The sequence below is a fragment of the Gorilla gorilla genome, chromosome 1 (assembly GCF_029281585.2).
Source record: "Gorilla gorilla gorilla isolate KB3781 chromosome 1, NHGRI_mGorGor1-v2.1_pri, whole genome shotgun sequence".
NCBI lineage: Eukaryota > Metazoa > Chordata > Mammalia > Primates > Hominidae > Gorilla > Gorilla gorilla.
In genome coordinates this window covers 187101564-187121190 of record NC_073224.2, presented here as the reverse complement: position 1 = coordinate 187121190, position 19627 = coordinate 187101564, and the positions used below count along the sequence as shown (strand labels likewise).

The following is a 19627-nucleotide window of genomic DNA, read 5'->3' as shown; positions in this document are numbered from 1 at the left end:
TTATCTTTAAAACCTTCCTCAAAGTTAAATTGGTCTCATCTGTGCAAATTCAATACCAGGTACATACCACTACTACACATAGCACACTACTGTACTTATTTATTTACCTGGTATGCCTCCCTATACTGAATCCCTTGTGGTCACAGGTGTCTGATTACCTTACGTGCCTGTTACATAACATGGAATCTCACCATAGAAGATGTGTAGTAGGCCAGGTGCAGTGCCTGTAGTCCCAGCTACTTGGGAGGCTGAGGCAAGGGAATCGTTTGAATTTGGGAAGCGGAGGTTGCAGTGAGCCGAGATCGCCCCACTGCACTCCAGCCTGGGTGACAGAGCAAGACTCCATCTCAAAAAAAAAAAAAAAAAAAAGATGTGTAGTAAATGAAAAATAGGACAACCCATTCATTTTACAGATGAGGAAAATGAGGCCCAGAGAGGTAAGGGACTTGTCAAATATTATCTACTAATTTGGTTAAAAATAATATTAGTAGTGGTACTTGTATATTTTATATCCTGTACTTATCTACCTATTTTATTTTATTCTTCCTTTCTGTGAGCAAGGTTACTGTAGATAAAATTTTGGGCTCTACAGCCAAACTGGGGTTGACTCCTGATTCTGATGGTGACCTTGGATAAATTACTTAACCTATTCAAATTTCAGTTTCCTCAGCTACATAGTAGTAGTAACAATAATTCCTTTATAGTATTAATGCAAAGAATACATGAGATAATAATCTTATTAAAGGAGTTTAGAACAATGCTAGCACAGAGCAGTAAATGTTGTCATTATTGTTATTATTAACATCTGTCTTAATTCTTTGCCACATTTTATCCTGGAAAGACATGAGATCTAGTTGTCATTACAAGTTGGTTCTGGTTCTTTTATAGGCAAGCTGACTGACAGAACAGCAAGCATTTTCCGAGGCAACCAAATGAAACTGAAGCTGGTCAATATCCAAAAAGCTAAAATCTCTACAGCTGCATTCATAAAAGCCTTCTGCCGTCATAAGCTCATTGAACTGAATGCTACTGCAGTGCACGCTGACCTCCCAGTTCCAGACATCATAAGTGGACTCTGCAGCAATAGGTGGATCCAGCAAAACCTCCAGTGTCTCCTGTTAGACTCGACAAGCATCCCTCAAAATTCAAGATTACTGTTCTTTAGTCAGCTCACTGGTCTTCGCGTTTTAAGTGTTTTTAATGTTTGTTTTCATACTGAAGACCTGGCTAATGTTTCTCAGTTACCAAGACTGGAAAGCTTAGATATCTCTAATACTCTAGTCACTGATATTTCTGCACTGCTTACCTGTAAGGATCGATTGAAGTCTCTCACAATGCACTATCTGAAATGCCTGGCCATGACCAAACCACAAATTCTTGCAGTCATTAGAGAACTTAAATGTCTGCTTCACCTTGACGTTTCTGATCACAGGGAACTCAAATCAGACCTAGCTTTTCATTTGCTACAGCAGAAGGATATCCTGCCCAATGTTGTGTCATTGGATATTTCTGGGGGCAATTGCATCACTGATGAAGCTGTAGAACTGTTTATACGACAGCGGCCTGCCATGCAATTTGTGGGACTATTGGCCACGGATGCTGGCTCTTCTGACTTCTTTACTACAAAGCAAGGCTTGAGGGTTTGTTCTTATCTGAATAAGTTTTGTTTCATTTGTTTAGAACATTATTAAACTCGTGCTATAGACCAGAATTTTTACTAGGTATTAGGGTTACAGAGACAGATAAAAAAATCCTTAAAGAGCTTATTTAATAATTAATGATTATTATGCATCTACTATGTGGAAGGTTGTGAGAATGTTATTTTTTGAGATGGAGTAGTTTTGTATTTTTAATAGAGATTGGGTTTCTTCATGTTGATCAGGCTGGTCTCGAACTCCTGACCTCAGGTGATCTGCTTGCCTCGGCCTCCCAAAGTGCTGGGATCATAGGCATGAGCCATTGTGCCCGGCCACACGTGAGAATATAATATTAAGATATAGGCTGGGCATGGTGGCTCACACCTGTAATCCCAGCACTTTGGGAGGCCAAGGTGGGCAGATCACTTGAGGTCAGGAGTCCGAGACCAGCCTGGCCAACATGGTGAAACCTGGTCTCTACTAAAAATACAAAAATTAGCCAGGTGTGTTGGCGGGCGCCTGTAGGCCCAGCTACCTGGGAGGCTGAAGCAGGAGAATCACTTGAACCTGGGAGGTGGAGGTTGCACCACTGCACTCCAGCCTGGCCAAAAGCGAAACGCAGTCTCAAAAAAAAAAAAAAAAAAAAAAAAAAGAAGATATAGTGGGTTCAAGTGATTCTCCTGCCTCAGCTTCCCGAGTAGCTGGGACTACAGGCACATGCCACCATGCCCAGCTAGTTTTTTATTTTTAGTAGAGACGGGGCTTCGCCATGTTGGCCAGGCTGGTCTTGAACTCCTAACCTCAGGTGATCCGCCTGCCTCGGCCTCCCAAAGTGCTGGGATTATAGGCATGAGCCACCGCGCCCGGCCCGATTATTATTATTATTTTTTTTTGGTGACTGAGTTGTGCTCTTGTTGTCCAGGGTGGAGTGCAATGGCGCAATCTCGGCTCACTGCAACCTTCGCCTCCCGGGTTCAAGCGATTCTCCTGCCTCAGCTTCCCGAATAGCTGGGATTACAGGCGTGCACCACCACACCTGGCTAATTTTTTGTATTTTTAGTAGAGGCAGAGTTTCACTATGTTGGTCAGGCTGGTCTCGAACTCCCAGACCTCAGGTGATCCACCCGCCTTGGGCTCCCAAAGTGCTGGGATTACAGGCATGAGCCACCATGCTTGGCCCAGAGCTGTTGTTTTAAAATAACTCTTTCTTTATAATAATACCTCCTTAGTTCTTCCTAGGGGAAGAGAATAAAGTGATTTGTATACTCATTAGTTGTGTTAACATTTTATTCTTTTGATTTGAAGTTAGCAATTGTTGTATTTTAATTAATTAATTAATTAATTTTTTTATTGAGACAGAGTCACTCTGTTGTTCAGGATGGAGTGCAGTGGCACAATCTTGGCTCACTGCAACCTCTGCTGTGAGCTGAGATCCCCAAATGTTTTTGGGGACAGTCGAGTCCTGCTCTGTCGCCCAGGCTGGAGTGCAGTGGTCCGATCTTGGCTCGCCACCAAGGATTATCTCTTCCCCCCTTGGATTAACTTGGCATCTTTGTTGAAAATCGGGTGTCCGTATATGTGTGAGTCTGTTACTGGGCTCTTTATTTTTTTATTTTTTTTGAGACAGAGTCTTGCTCTGTCGCCCAGGCTGGAGTGCAGTGGCACGATCTCTGCTCACTGCAATCTCCGCCTCCCGGGTTCACGCCATTCTCCTGCCTCAGGCTCCAGAGTAGCTGGGACTATAGGCACCCATCACCACGCCTGGCTAATTTTTTGTATTTTTAGTAGAGATGGTGTTTCACCATGTTAGCCAGGATAGTCTCGATCTCCTGACCTCGTGATCTGCCTGCGTCATCCTTCCAAAGTGCTAGGATTACAGGTGTGAGCCACCGCGCCCAGCTGGGCTCTTTATTTTTATCTGTTTGTCTATACCTATACTATATTGCCTTTTTTTTTTTTTTTTTTTGAGACAGAGTCTCGGTCTGTCACCCAGGCTGGAGTGCAGTGGTGTGATCTCGGCTCACTGCAACCTCCGCCTCCCGGGTTCAAGTGATTCTCCTGGCTCAGCCTCCCTAGTAGCTGGGACTATAGGCGTGCACCACCATGCCCATCTAATTTTTGTACTTTTAGTAGAGATGAGGATTTACCATGTTGGCCAGGCTGGTCTTGAACTCCTGACCTCAGGTGATCTGCCCACTTTGGCCTCCCAAAGTATTGGGATTACAGGCCTGAGCCATTGCGCCCCGGCCTACTGTCTTGATTACTATAACTTTATATGAAGTCTTGAAATTGGGTAATGTGACTTCTTCAACTGTTATTCTGTTTCATAATTGTTTTGGTTATTCTAGGTTCTTTGTATTTCCATATAAATCATAAAAGCAACTTGTCAATATCTACAAAAAGGACTACTGGTATTTTAGTTGGGATTGCATTAAATCTGTAGGTCAGTTTGAGGAAAATTGCCGTTTAATAACGTTGAGTCTCATGTTGTTTTAAAAAATAGAGGCGAGGTCTCACTATGTTGTCCAGGCTGGTCTCGTAGTCCTGGGCTCAAGCAACCCTTGAGCCTCAGACTCCCAAAGTGTTGGGATTACAGGCATTAGCCACCACGCCTGGCGCTAGTCTCCTGATTCTTGAATCCCGTATATCTCTGCATTTATTTAGATCTTTACTTTCTCTCAGCATATTTTGTCATGTAGCTGGGACTACAGGCTCCTGCCACCACGCCTGGCTAATTTTTGTAATTTTAGTAGAGCTGAGGTTTCACCATATTGTTCAGGCTGGTCTCTACTCCTGACCTCAGGTGATCCACCTGCCTCAGCCTCACAAAGTGCTGGGATTACAGGCGTGAGCCACTGCGCCTGGCCAACACCTGGAACATTTAATTGAACATTTGTTGTTATTGTCTTAAACACTGGATGCCCCAAAAACCCTGTGGTTAAAAATGAATGATGAAAAAATATGAATGGTGAAACCTGTTTGGTAACATCTTTATTTTCAGGTTGCTGGAGGAGCCAGTATGAGTCAGATTTCAGAAGCACTGAGCCGATACAGGGACAGATCATGTTTTATGAAGGAAGCCCTCCACAGGCTGTTCACAGAGACATTTTCAATGGAGGTAACCATGCCTGCTATTTTAAAGGTAATTGAAGAAAGACAATTTTTACTATTACTTCTTAACTTGGTTCAATTAATAATTGTTCACGAACCACACTGAATATAATAAATTATATGCTTTATTCTATAGTGAGTCAAGTGCTTTCATAGAGCAAAGAATGTTAAGCTTAGCTGCCAAAGTGTCTTTTGCTTTGAGCATCTGGATTTATGTGGAATAAATTAGAATCAAAACAGTTAAAATTTGGTCTAAGTAAGGGAATAATAGGATCATGTGGCTTTCTGAAAGAAAACAAGCGCAGAACAAAATAAAAATAATTAAGGGTGGCCAAATCTACCACTTGAAGTATTTTGTGAATGACATAAAGTTGCTTTTATTGATATAGCCAAACTTAGCTTTGGTTTAGGGAAGGATGCGTTTTATTGTAAATGTAATTACAAGTATTAAGAGGCTTGGGAAAGAAAACTGCAGTTATTTATTTTTCTTTTATACATGTGTTTATTTGAAAATTGTAGTTGTTTTTAGTGAAACATAACAATGAAAGGTCTTAAGAAAAACCTTGTCTTTATTTGTAATTTTTTGCAATTCCTTAAGAATGTGGATATTTTCCCAGCACTTTGGGAGGCCGAAGCGGGTGGATCATGAGGTCAAGAGATTGAGACCATCCTGGCCAACATGGTGAAACCCCGTCTCTACTAAAAACAATACGAAAATTTGCTGGGCATGGTGGCGCACTCCTATAGTCCCAGCTACTTGGGAGACTGAGGCAGGAGAATCGCTGGAACTCGGGAGGCAGAGGTTGCAGTGAGCCGAGATCACGCCATTGCACTCTCTCCTGGTGACAGAGCGAGACTCAAAAAAAAAATATATATATATATTTTTTTTTTTTTGAGATGGAGTCTTGCTTTGTCGCCCAGGCGCGACAAAGTGCAGTGGCGCGATCCCGGCTCACTGCAAGCTCCACCTCCCGGGTTCACGCCATTCTCCTGCCTCAGCCTCCCGAGTAGCTGGGACTACAGGCGCCCACTACCACGCCCGGCTAATTTTTTGTATTTTTAGTAGAGACGGGGTTTCACCGTGTTAGCCAGGATGGTCTCGATCTCCTGACCTCGTGATCCGCCCGCCTCGGCCTCCTAAAGTGTTGGGATTACAGGCGTGAGCCATGGCGCCCGGCCAAAAAAAAAATATTTTAACAGCATGGGAGATTAACTTTATTTACAGCTCAAAAGCTGTATAAAGAAAAACTCTGGGTCAGCTGTGGTGGCTCATGCCTGTAATCCCACCACTTTGGTTGGGAGGCCGAGATGGGAGGATTTCCTGGGGCCAGGAGTTCAAGACTAGCCTGATCAACATTAGTAAGACCCTGTCTCTACAAAAATTTAGAAAAAGAAAAAAAATTAGCTTCTGGCTGGGCGCCATGGCTCACGCCTATAATCCCAGCACTTTTTGGGAGGCTGAGGTGGACAGATCACCTGAGGTCAGGAATTTGAACAGCCTGGCCAACATGGTAGAACCCCGTCTCTACTAAAAATACAAAAATTAGCCAGGCGTGGTGGCAGGTGCCTGTAATCCCAGCTACTCAGGAGGCTGAGGCAGGAGAATCACTTGAACCTGGGAGGTGGAGGTTGCAGTGAGCCAAGATGATGCCACTGCACTCCAGCCTGGGCGACAGAGCAAGACTCTGTCTCAAAAAACAAAAAAAAAATTAGGTGGGCATGGTTGTACATGCCTATAGTCCCAGCTACTTGGGTGACTGAGATTGGAGGACTACGTGAGCCCAGGATTTTTTTTTGGTTTTTTTTTTTTTTTTGAGACGGCGTCTCGCTCTGTCGCCTAGGCTGGAGTGCGGTGGCTTGATCTCTGTTCACTGCAAGCTCCACCTCCCGGGTTCACACCATTCTCCTGCCTCAGCCTCCCAAGTAGCTGGGACTACAGGCGCCCGTCACCACGCCCAGCTACTTTTTTGTATTTTTTAGTAGAGACGGGGTTTCACCGTGTTAGCCAGGATGGTCTCGATTTCCTGACCTCGTGATCTGCCCGCATCGGCCTCCCAAAGTGCTGGGATTACAGGCGTGAGCCACTGCGCCCGGCAAGCCCAGGAGTTTGAGGCTGCTACAGTAAGCTATGATGGTGCCACTATACTCCAGCCTGGGTAACAGAGCGAGATCCCAACTCAAAAAAATAAAATAAATTAAAAATTCTGGAGCTTTTTTTCCATCTATAAGGGAGAGATTGAATTAGATGTTCTTCTGTTTTTGTTTGTTTTTGTTGTTGTTCTTTGAGACAGGGTCTCACTCTGTTGCCCAGGCTGGAGTGCAGTGGCATGATATGATCTCAGCTAACTGCAGCCTTGACCTCCTGGGCTCAAGTGATCCTCCTGCCTCAGCCTCCTGAGTAGCTGGGACTATAGGCATGCCCCACCATGCCTGGCTATTTTTTTGTTTTTTCCGTAAAGATGAGGTCTTACTGTGTTGCCTAGGCTGAATTTAGATGTTCTAAATTTCTTTTCATGCCAGGATTCTGTAGTTTTTGTGAAAATCACATTTCTTTTGGTTTCTGGATTTCTAAATTGCAGATGATGGCAATCTAATGAAACTGAAAAATCAATTTAGCAATATACAAAAAAAAAGTCATTTTCCATAGCAGAAGTATATCCCAGGTCTGTCTCTAGTAGAGGAAACAGACCACAGTGTCCCTGAATGACAGAGCAGGTGGGGTCTAAGCTTGGAACAATGCCCTCATTTTACATTTGTGTTCTAGGTCTTCCACAGTGTAGCTTCAAGTTACCTAATGTTTTGTTTTATCATTTTTCAAATTCTTCTCCTCTGTTGGTGGATTTATCCCATCCTTTTTTTCCACTTTCTGTTTTTCTTTATCACATTTCTTTCCCCTAGGAATATCCTGTCCATTCTGCCCCTACATTTATCTCCTCCTATGTAAATCCTGAGACTCTGCCTAAATGTGCTCTCTCAATGAGTTCTTCTGATTCTCTCCCAGAAATGGCCACTCTTTCCATAACTACCTCAGATGTCACTTCATTGATGCGTCTTTTATGGTGCTTTTCTTCAATTTTATTTTTTGGCATTTCTCACAGTGTTATTACTGTCACAAGGCTTTATGCTAACGAGTAGCTCTCACTCATGTTTGTGTCCCCTGCAGTACCTGTCACAGTAGCTTGTATGGAGTGAGGCTCAATAAATGATTCTGAAGTTAATTTCACAGATAAAGAAATAGAGGTCTAGAGAAAGGAAGTGACTTGGCCAAAGTCACACAGATAGTTAGTGACTCCATTTGGATTAGAAGGCTTTGCTGTAATACTTTGATGGTCTAAAGAATAAATGCTTAGGATAGGGAAAATCTGTTCCTGTCCCAATAAACGAAGATTTGTGCCAATCAAAACATGCACAAGACAGCACAGAGAATGTTACTGGCATCATATGCACTAAAAACAAGTTCATCTTCAGCTTGTGGCTATAGGAATGAGGAATCACCCGTTGGATTTGCAAGTGCAGTTCACAGCCAGTGCTTGCGCTCTCAACCTAACACGCCAGGGCCTGGCCAAGGGGATGCCTGTTCGCCTGTTGTCAGAGGTCACCTGTCTACTTTTCAAGGCTCTGAAAAATTTCCCCCATTACCAGCAGGTAATTTCAATTGAATATTTGTTTGTGCTTTTTTTGTTGTTGTTAATAGAGTCTCAGCTTTGTCGCCCAGGCCAGAGTGCCGTGGCACAATTTGTTTTTGTTTTTTTAAAGACAGAGTCTCTCTCTGTCGCCCAGGCTGGAGTGCAGTGGCACGATCTCAGCTCACTGTAACCTCTGCCTCCCGGGTTCAAGCAATTCTCCTGCCTCAGCCTCCTGAGTAGCTGGGATTACAGGCATGCACCACGATGCCCAGCTAATTTTTGTATTTTTAGTAGAGACAGGGTTTCACCATGTTGGTCAGGCTGGTCTCGAACTCCTGGCCTCATGAGCCATGGCATGCGGCAGACAATTTGTGTTTTCTAATTTTAGGATAAATATGTGAAAAATATATATTATTTAGTTCTGGTTTTTCATCCTATTAGAGAAAGAGAATAGATAAAAGAGTGTGTTTGTTATAGAAAAAATAGGAAATATAGATAAGCAGTGAGGCTAAAATTTTCTTTTTTTTGAGAGATTTTCCTTCTTGTTGCCCAGGGTGGAGTGCAGTGGTATGATCTCGGCTCACCGCAACCTCTGCCTCCTGGGTTCGTGCCATTCTCCTACTTCAGCCTCCCGAGTATCTTAGACTATAGGCGCTCGCCACCATGCCTGGCTAACTTTTTTTTTTTTGTATTTTTAGTAGAGATGGGTTTCACCGTGTTAGCCAGGATGGTCTCGATCTCCTGACCTCATGATCTGCCCACCTTGGCGTCCCAAAGTTCTGTGATTACAGACGTGAGCCCCCGCGCCTGGCCTACACTCATTTTTATTTTTATTATTTTTTTTGAGACAGAGTCATTCTGTTGCCGAGGCTAGAGTGCAGTAGCACGATCTTGGCTCACTGCAACCTCTGCCTCCTGCCTCAGCCTCCTGAGTAGCTGGGATTACAGGCGCATGCCACCACGCCTGGTTGATTTTGTATTTTTAGTATAGATGTGGTTTCACCATGTTGGCCAGGGTGGTCTCGAACTCCTGAACTCAGGTGATCCACTACCTTGGCCTCCCAAAGTGCTAGGATTACAGGAGGGAGCCACCATGCCTGGCTCCCTCCCCCACAACAAACATTTTTAAAATGAAAAGGTAGATGATAGACTGGGAAACATGTTCGTTTTATATATATGAGAATCGACTTCATTCAGAGTATATAAAGAACTCAACTTGTTAATACAGTACAAATCAGTTATAAAAATGATCAAAAGATTTGAACACTTTGGTAGTTTCTTTAGGAATTAAATATACACTTCATAAACTACCTCGTCATTCCACTCCTAGGTATTTACTGAAGATAAATGAAAGCATGTATCCATATAAAGATATTTACACAAATGTTCATGGTACCTTTATTTATTGCCAAAAACTTGAAACATCCCAAATGTCCAACAACAGGCGAATAGATACATTGTAATAAATCTATTTAGGGAAACACTATTTGGCACACAGAGATGAAGTACTGATATCTGCAGTGTAGATGAAACTCAAAAATGTTATATGCTGAGCAAAACAGGCCAAACTCAAAAGAGCAGAAGTACATGATTCCATTTGCTTAACACCTTAAAAAAAACTAATCTATAATGACTGTAATTTTCCGAGGATAGGGTTTACAGGGTTGAGACTGACTTGAAGAGGGGACAGTGGAACTCTCTGGGGGGTGATAGAAGTATTATATCTTGATTGTAGGAGTGGTTACACAGGGGTATAAATTTGTGAAATCTAATTCAAATGTGTACTTTGTAAAGGGGGTTTTTTGTTTTGTTCTTTTTTTTTTTTTTTTTGAGATGGAGTCTCACTCTGTTGCCCAGGCTGGAGTGCAGTGGCGCAGTCTTGGCTCACTGCAAGCTCTGCCTTCCGGGTTCATGCCATTCTCCTGCCTCGACCTCCCGAGTAGCTGAGACTACAGGCACCCACCACCACGCCCGGCTAATTTTTTGTATTTTTAGTGGAGACAGGGTTTCACTGTGTTAGCCAGGATGGTCTCGATCTCCTGACCTCGTGATCCGCCTGCCTCTGCCTCCCAAAGTGCTGGGATTACAGGCATGAGCCACCGCACCCGGCCAAGGGAGTTGATTTTTTAAAAATACAATTAAGAAGGTGGTTTTCCTCATTTATTTCTACCTTATTTTTAAAGTTGGAAAATCCTACTCAAGTCTTCATTCCTGCATGGCAGTCATCAGTTACAGCATTAAATGAAAATTTAATGCTGGTACACAAATGAGCTCTCAATAAGAAAAGCTCACTGGTAATACTTCCAAATACATGGAATCTTTGTTTAGAATGGAATGTTACATTTGTTCAAAATTATTTTTCTTTATTCTCTAAAAGTTACAGAAGAATTGTCTTCTCTCCTTAACCAATTCCAGGATTCTTGTGGATGTTCCATTTGACAGGCAAGTATAAGACTTGGTCATTTGATTGGGGTGTTGGCCTTTGGTTATTAAATGCAGAGGCCTGATTAAGGCTGGGATAAGGTGTTTGGAGAGAAGGTTCTGTTGAGCTTCTTCCACAGAGAAGTGATTAGAAGTACCCTACTAGAAAATGTTGTCTCCTAAAGTGATTCCAGTATAGGATAGTGGGTAAGAACAGGCTCCAAGAGCCAAACATACTTGGACTCAAGATCTAGCCCTTCCATTATCTTTGCTTATAAGTTTCCTCATTTGTAAAATAGTGACTTTTACCAGCATTAGATAGGATAGTGTCTGTAAAGTGCTTAATTCCTAGTTTAAGTACAGGCTATTATAAAGAATATTAGTAATTTATTCATTTTGTTATGTAATTATTATTTTATTAGTAATTTACTTTTTAATTATTTAGAAAATCATCATCATCCTAGCCATTCCAGAAGGATTTGAGGCCTTCGCAGTCTCTCAGATTCACAAGTTTTAAAACATTTATAATAGTTGACATAAAAGAGCAGAGAAATGAGGCACAAGCTAAGAAGAGCAAAGCCCCTGATTTGTGAATACAAGGTTTAGGCTCAGTCACTTTTAACTGAGTGATGTTTGCTGCAGCATTTTAGCATTGTCTACTACTCAGATTACAAATTGCTACCACTCTGGAAACTCCCTTTCTTTTTCAGACCTATCATAGTAGAAACTGAATGATAAATACATTTTTTCTTAGATTTGCTCATCTTTATGTAAATTCTGTGTATTTTGCTTACGTTCTTATTTGCATACTCTCCTATCCCCTGCCTGGTCTTCTCTCTGCCAAATGCTCTTGGTTTTCGTAGCTGAAGATTTAAAAGTCCAAGACTGTTTTCGTTATAGGATTACTTGGGGAATGCCAAATGATTTCTTCTGTGTAGTTTCACAAACTTTATATATAATTGTGAGAAAAATAAATACTGCTTTTCAGGTTTGATGCTGCCAAGTTTGTCATGAGTTGGCTCTGTAAGCGTGAAAACCCCAAGATGCAAACAATGGCAGTGAGTGTCACCTGTATTCTGGCTCTGCAGGTTTGTGATTTCTTAAAGGCAAGATGTCTGTCTCTCTAGTTTTTATACAGGTTCCATAGTTCACTTGAGCCTTTCTGTTTGCTTACAGCTCTCACCTGAGCAAACGGCACAGCTTGAAGAGCTTTTCATGGCAGTTAAGGTAGGTTCCTTGTCATGTTCATAACCTTTTTTTAAAAATAGTCAAATTTATGATTGTAGCTTAAAAAAAAATCAAATCATTCCAAAAGGCCTATTAAGGTGAGAAATCTGTAAGACTTTCTCCCCAGAAGAAACTTTCTAATTTTGTAGCTATTTCTTTTGGTATGTGCCTCCACATTTCTTTTTTTTCTGAGACAGAGTCTCACTCTGTCACCCAGGCTGGAGTGCAGTGGCGCGATCTCGGCTCACTGCAACCTCCGCCTCCTGGATTCAAGCGATTCCCCTGCCTCAGCCTTCTGAGTAGTTGGGATTATAGGCGCGTGTCACCACACCCGGCTGATTTTTGTATTTTTAGTAGAGACGGGGTTTCACCATGTTGGCCAGGCTGGTCTCGAACTCCTGACCTCGTGATCTGCGTGCCTCGGCATCCCAAAGTGCAGGGATTACAGGCGTGAGCCACCATGCCTGGCCATACCTCCACATTTCTAAATAAAATGCTTATACTGTAATTTCTTGATTGAGCAGTTTTAGGTGTTACTGATTTTGCTGCTACAGTAGATAAGAACTTAGCTCTCTTACATATCTTTCTACAAATTACTTCCTCCTCTGGTCCCCAACAAATTTATATCATGATTTTAAATAAATCATTAATCAGTATTTATGTTATGATTGTGTTAACATCGTTCACTAAAAAATTTATATCACTGGGCTGGGTGCTGTGGCTCACGCCTGTAATCCCAGCACTTTGGGAGGCTGAGGCAGGCGGATCACGAGGTCAGGAGATCGAGACCATCTTGGACAACGTGGTGAAACCCAGTCTCTACTAAAAATACAAAAATATAAAAATTAGCTGGGTGTGGTGGTGCATCCTGTAATCCCAGCTACTTGGGAGGCTGAGGCACAAGGATTGTTTGAGCCCAGGAGGTGGAGGTTGCAGTGAGCTAAGATCGCACAGGTGCACTCCAGCCTGGTGACAGAGTAAGATTCTGTCTCAAAAAACAACAAAACAAAAAACAACATTGTTTTATTCTGTACTTATTTTTTTATTTTCATTTTATTATATGAATTTTTTTTTCTCGTTGCTCATGCTAGCGTGCAATGGTGTGATCTCGGCTCACTGTAATCTCTGCCTCCTGGGTTCAAGCGATTCTCCTGCCTCAGCCTCACAAAAAGCTGGGATTACAGGCATGTGCCACCACGCCTGGCTAGTTTTGTATTTTTAGTAGAGACAGGGTTTCACTATGTTGGTCAGGCTGGTCTCGAACTCCTGACCTTGTGATCCACCTGCCTCGGCCTCCCAAAGTGCTGGGATTACAGGAGTGAGCCACCACGCCCAGCTGAGTTATTTATATTTTTTGTAAACTGTCTATTCATAGCCTTTTGGGTTACTGGCTTTTTTCTACTTTATAGGATTTTTTTATACATTAAGGAAACAAGCCTTTGACTATGATATTGGGTGCATGTATTTTCTCCCATTTTACTGTTTATCTATTTTTAATTCATTTATGGCATGGTTTATGATGCAATAATTTTTTATTTTCACGTAGTTGAATTCGTTCTCTTTTATTATGCATCTGGGATCGATGGCACACCTGCAAAGTATTTCCCTCCATCATGAAGTATTTTTAAAAAATTCTTTGTTTTGTTTTGTTTAAGAGACTTGATCTCATCCTGTGCTGAAGCTGGTGTTTAGTGGCAAGTGGCATGATCATGGTTCATTGCAGCTTCATCTTCCTGGGCTCAAGCGACCCTCTTGAGTAGCTATGTTTGTAGCCACCACATTCAGCCTCCTCACATTTTTAATCCTGTGATTTCTGTTCTTTTTTTTCTTTGGAATTTTTTTGAGATGTTGGGTCAGTTCAAGTTTTCTTTTCTGTGTGTTTCTACTTGTCTTTGCACTCTTTATGCTACCTTTATCATATTAAATTCCCGTGTATATATCTATTTTTGGACTTTATTCTGTTCCATTAATTTGCATGTCTGCCTACTCACTAAGTTTTATCTTTTTTTTTTTTTTGAGACGGAGTCCCACTCTGTCACCAGGCTGGAAGTGCACTGGCGCCATCTCGGCTCACTGCAACCTCTGTCTCCCGGGTTCAAGCGTTTCTCCTGCCTCAGTCTCCTGAGTAGCTAACCACACCAGGATAATTTTTGTATTTTTAGTAGAGACGGGGTTTTACCATTTTGTTCAGCCTGGTCACTAACTTTATCAATACTTAAATATTTAAGATCTGTCCTCGGATTTCTTTTAGTTATCCTTATCTATTTGTTGTTTCTGTGCAGACACCAGAATTGGCTTGCCTGTTTCTGAGGAAAAAAACCGATTTTCTTTGGGATTGTATTATACATTGATGTAGAAAAATTGACGTCCTGTAATTTCCCCTATCTTGGAACAAGAGTATGTTTATTCAAGTCTTTCATGTCCTCCAGAAGTATGTTCAAGTGTTTGTCATTTGCATTGCTGTTATGGGTGGAATCTTATGCTTATGAGTATTTAATATCAAGCATTAGGTTTATTTTGTCTTGTTAACTTGTATGTCTGTTTACAATAGAGATGAAATCAAGAATAAAAATCAAGAGTGATTTTGGATGTGTTCATTACTGAGATGTTTGAGATGTCAAGAAGGCAGTTTGAATTTTTTTTTGAGACAGAGTCTGCAATGGCCCAATCTCGGCTCACTGCAACCTTCACCTCCTGAGTTCAAGCCATTCTCCTGCCTCAGCCTCCCAAGTAACTGGGATTACAGCTGTATGCTACCATGCCCAGCTAATTTTTTTGTATCTTTAGTACAGATGAGGTTTCGCTATGTTGGCCAGTCTGGTCTCGAACTCCTGACCTCAGGTAATCCACCCTCCTTGGTCTCCCAAAGTGCTGGGATTATAGGTGTGAGCCACCACACCGGGCAAGATTTCTTTCAAAATGTTACTGCTCATTGATAATACACCAGCCACCCAAGAGTTCTGGTGGAGATGTACAAGCAAGGAAGTTAATATTTTCCTGCTTGTTATACGATATCCATTCTGCAGCCCATAGATCAGGGAGTAATTTATTAATTTATTATTTATTAATTATATTATTTATTTATTATTTAAGAAACATTTTGTGGCCAGGTGTGGTGGCTCACGCCTGCAATCCCAGCATTTTGGGAGGCCGAGGCAGGCAGATCACTTGCGGTCAGGAGTTTCAGACTAGCCTGGCCAACATGGTGAAACCCTGTCTCTATTAAAAATACAAAAGAATTAGCCCGGCATGGTGGCAAATGCCTGTAATCCTAGATACTCAGGAGGCTGAGGTGGGAGGATCGCTTGAACCTGGGAAGTGGAGGTTGCAGTGAGCCGAGATCAAGCCACTGTACTTCAGCATGGATGATAGAGTGAGACTCTGTCTCAAAAAAAAAAAGAAAAGAAAAGAAAAGAAAGAAAGAAAAAAGAAACATTTTATAAGGCTAGAGCTGCCATAGGTAGGAATTCCCCTGATGGATCTGGACAAAGTAAACTGAAAACCTTTTAGAAAGGATTCACCATTCTAGATACCATTAAGAAAACACACAGCGGTGGCTCATGTCTGTAATCCTAGCACTTTTGGAGGCCAAAGTGAGCAGATTACTTGAGGCCAGTAATTTGAGACCAGCCTGGGCAGCATGGCGAAACCCTGTCTCTACAAAATATTAGCCAGGCATGGTGGCACGCATTTGTACTCTCAGCTACTCAGGAGGCTGAGATGGGAAGATCACCGGAACCCAGGGAGATTGAAGCTGCAATGAGCGGTGATTGTGCCATTGCACTCCAGTCTGGGTGACAGAGAAATACCCTGTCTCAAAAACAAACAAAAATAATATTCATGATTCTTGGGAGGAGGTCAAAATATGAACATTACCAGGAGTTCAGAAGTTGATTGGAACCCTTGTGGATAACTTCGAGGGGTCCAATTTAGTGGAAGGAGTAACTGTAGATGCCAAGAGAACTAAAATTATAAATGGAGCCTGGAGATGTGACTGAATTGCTGCAATCTAAAACTTGAACACATGAAGAATTGCTTGTTAGGGAAGAGCAAAGACATATTTTGAGATGGAATCTAGTTCTGGTGAAGATTCTGTGAACATTGTTGGAATGACAACAAAGGACTTTGACTTATATAAACCTGGTTGGATGAAACAGCAGCAGAGTTTGAAAGGATTGACTCCAAATTTGAAAGAAGTTCTAGGCCAGGTGCGGTGGTTCATGCCTGTAATCCCAGCACTTTGGGAGGCCAAGGTGGGTGGATCACGAGGTTAAGAAATCGAGACCAGCCTGGCCAACATGGTGGAACCCCATCTCTACTAAAACTACAAAAATTAGCCAGGTGTGGTAGCGTGCACCTGTAGTCCCAGCTACTCGGGAGGCTGAGGCAGGAGAATCACTTGAACCCAGGAGGTGGAGGTTGCAGTGAGCCGAGATCGCGCCACTGCACTCCAGCCTGGGCAACAAGAGTGAAACTCCGTCTCAAAAAAAAAAGAGAAGTTCTTTCTTGAAAGGAAGGGTCAATTGATAGGGCAAACATCATTGCTATCTTAAGAAATTGCCACAGCCACCCCATCCTTCAGCAGCCACCATCTTGATCAGTCAGCAGCCATCAACATTGAGACAAGACCCTCCACCAGCAAAGAGATTACCACTTGCTGAAAGCTCAGGTGGTTTAGCGTTTTTTAGCTCTCTCTCTCTATATATATACATATTTTTTAAGGTAGAGTCTTTCTCTGTTGCCCAGGCTGGAGTGCAGTGGTGGGGACCCATCTCAACTGCAGCCTCGACCTCCTGGGCTCAAGTGATCTTCCTGCCTCAGCCTCCTGAGTGGCTGGGGCCACAGGTGCATATCACTACACCCAGATAATTTTTTACGTTTTTTTTTTTTTTTGATAGAGGCAGAGTCTAGCCATGTCACTCAGGTTGGTCTCGAGCTCCTGGGCTCAAGCGATTCTCCTGCCACTGCCTCTCAAAGTGCTATGATTATAGGCGTGAGCTACTGTGCCCAGCCATAAAATATTTTTAAATTAAAGTATCTACATTGGGCCGGGTGTGGTGGCTCATGCCTGTAATCCCAGCAACTTAGAAGGCTGAGGCGGGTGGATCACGTGAGGTTAGGAGTTTGAGACCAGCCTGGCCAATATGGCGAAACCCCATCTTTACTAAAAATACAAAAATTAGCCGGGTGGGGTGGCACGAGCCTGTAATCTCAGCTACTCGGGAGGCTGAGGCAGGAGAATCCCTTGAACCCGGGAGGTGGATGTTGAAGTGAGCTGAGATCATGCCACTGCACTCCAGCCTTGGCAACACAGTGAGACTGTCTCAAAAAAAGAGGTATCCACATTGCTTTTTAGACATAGTGCTATTGCACATTTAATAGACTACATTATAGTGTAAACACAGCTTTTGTATGCAGTGGGAAAACAAATTTGTGTTACTTGTTTTATTGTGGAATTGAACCCACAGTCTCTCCTAGATGTGCCTGCTTATTGGAAAAAAAATAGGATGAACCAGGAAAGGAGACTGAGAAGGAGCATCCAAAGTGCATTAGAAGGAAGCTGAGAGTGGGTGTTTTAGAATCCAAGAGGAATGTTTCAGGAAAAATTGGGCCATCATATCAAATACTACTGAGTGGTTGAGTGACGTGAGGACAGGGTTGACCATTGGATTTGGCAAGAGGAAGTCATTAGTCACCTTGATTATGTTATTTCAGTGGGGTGGCAGGCCAAAACCTGATTGGAATAGGATGGAATAGCAAATGGGAGGTGAGAAATGGATGTAACTTTTTGATATAATTTAATGAGAAGGAAAGCAGAGGTGGGGTCAGTCTTTAAAAAGATCGACTACATTAAGACATATTTTGTGCCCACAAGAAGAGTTCTAAAGAGGGAGAAGTTGATGCCACAAGCAAAATAAAAGGAAATAATTTTGGTGCTGAATCTCTGTATGTGCAGAAATTGAGTTTAGAGTAGAATAAAGATGTTTGCTTTAGATTGGAGCAGAAGGGAAGGCAGAGTATGTTGATGCAAATGCAAGTAGCTTTTGTTAGGAAGAGTGGGTGTATTTCTCAATGAAAAAGAAGATGAAATCAAATGAGGGGAGTGAGAAGATGGTGATTCAAGTTTGAAGATTCAAGTTTGAGGTGATTCAATTTTGGTGCTGAATCTCTGTATGTGCAGAAATTGAGTTTGGAGTAGAATAAAGATGTTTGCTTTAGTTTGGAGCAGAAGGGAAGGCAGAGTATGTTGATGCAAATGCAAGTAGGTTGGTAGCTTTTGTTAGGAAGAGTGGGTGTATTTCTCAATGAAAAAGATGAAATCAAATGAGGGGAGTGACAAGATGGTGATTCAAGTTTGAAGATTCAAGTTTGAGGTGATTCAGTTTTGGTGCTGAATCTCTGTATGTGCAGAAATTGAGTTTAGAGTAGAATAAAGATGTTTGCTTTAGATTGGAGCAGAAGGGAAGGCAGAGTATGTTGATGCAAATGCAAGTAGATTGGTAGCTTTTGTTAGGAAGAGTGGGTGTATTTCTCAATGAAAAAGATGAAATCAAATGAGGGGAGTGACAAGATGGTGATTCAAGTTTGAGGAGAGAGAATTAGGAAATAGTAGTCTTTGGAGCAAATTCATTGGGAAATAAAGTAGTATTGACAAATACAGTTAAGTGCCCTTTTGAAATTTATGAGCAGGTATTGAAATTGAGACCAGGTGAGCTCAGTCTTTTTCAACATTAATATGTTGAATGTTGGGAGGTATGAAGTAGACTGATAGTTATGTTTAACTCAGGTAGGAGTTTTGCCATATAATATAATGCAGGAACATATCCCAGGAACATAAAGTTGCTGGGAGGGGTAACAGGACTAGTTGAGATACAGATAAAGAGAGCAGGCCAGGCACTCTTATGACAACAGGTAAGTCTCCTCTGTGTCTTAGATTTTTCATCTGAAAAATGGGCCTCAGTTGAAAAAATGGTATCTGTCATAGTAGTAATAGTCCACAGTTATTTTGAGTATCATTAAGCTAAATCGTATGACCAAGGGCCTGGCCACTGTGATACGCTCAGGGACAGGCTCACTTCCCCTGCTCCTGGCCTTGCTCTCATTCATCTAACTAGCTGCCTAGGTGAGTGCACCCGTCTCATCTAACACTCTTCTCTTGACTCTCACAGATTTATTTTTGTGATGAAGTCTCTTGACACATTCTCGCCTGATTGGGCAAAATATTTGAGGTGGTCTCATTCTTGAAAATATACATTCTGATTTGTTTGGTGCTTTGTTATATTTTATGTATCTTTTCATCAGCTGGTTAAAGTGAAAATTGTTTTGTCTTTTTCCTCTCACATGACAGTCTGATATTGAAAGAGACCATAAATACTAGCTTGACTTCTTTCTAGAAATGTTGATCTCAAATGGTACCTTGCAGTCTGTTTAAGTGAACCAGTGGCCTCTTCAAGATGTGAGGTCATGTGATGGAATGCTGGCCTGGTGTTCTAGCCCCACTGACCTGCTCAGTGGCTTAGAGCAGCAGACTTTTTTCCTGCCCCAAACTTTGCCTGGCATGTGCTTCCTCCCCCTCTCCCCTGAGCCCCGTTCCTGCATGTCCCC

At 42.2% G+C, this 19627-nt stretch overlaps 1 protein-coding gene across 7 annotated transcripts in view; it reads left to right on the top strand.

The window, feature by feature from the left end:
* The window catches only part of ZYG11A (zyg-11 family member A, cell cycle regulator), a 61676-nt gene that overhangs the window by 21966 nt on the left and 20083 nt on the right, over positions 1–19627 (top strand). For all 7 annotated transcript variants that reach the window (XM_004025810.5, XM_055349086.2, XM_055349080.2 and 4 more), the window contains 6 exons: positions 889–1640; positions 4639–4779; positions 8217–8393; positions 10752–10816; positions 11784–11883; positions 11972–12022. In XM_004025810.5, coding sequence (XP_004025859.1) covers positions 889–1640; positions 4639–4779; positions 8217–8393; positions 10752–10816; positions 11784–11883; positions 11972–12022 — 1286 coding nt within the window. The remainder of the gene's footprint in view (positions 1–888; positions 1641–4638; positions 4780–8216; positions 8394–10751; positions 10817–11783; positions 11884–11971; positions 12023–19627) is intronic.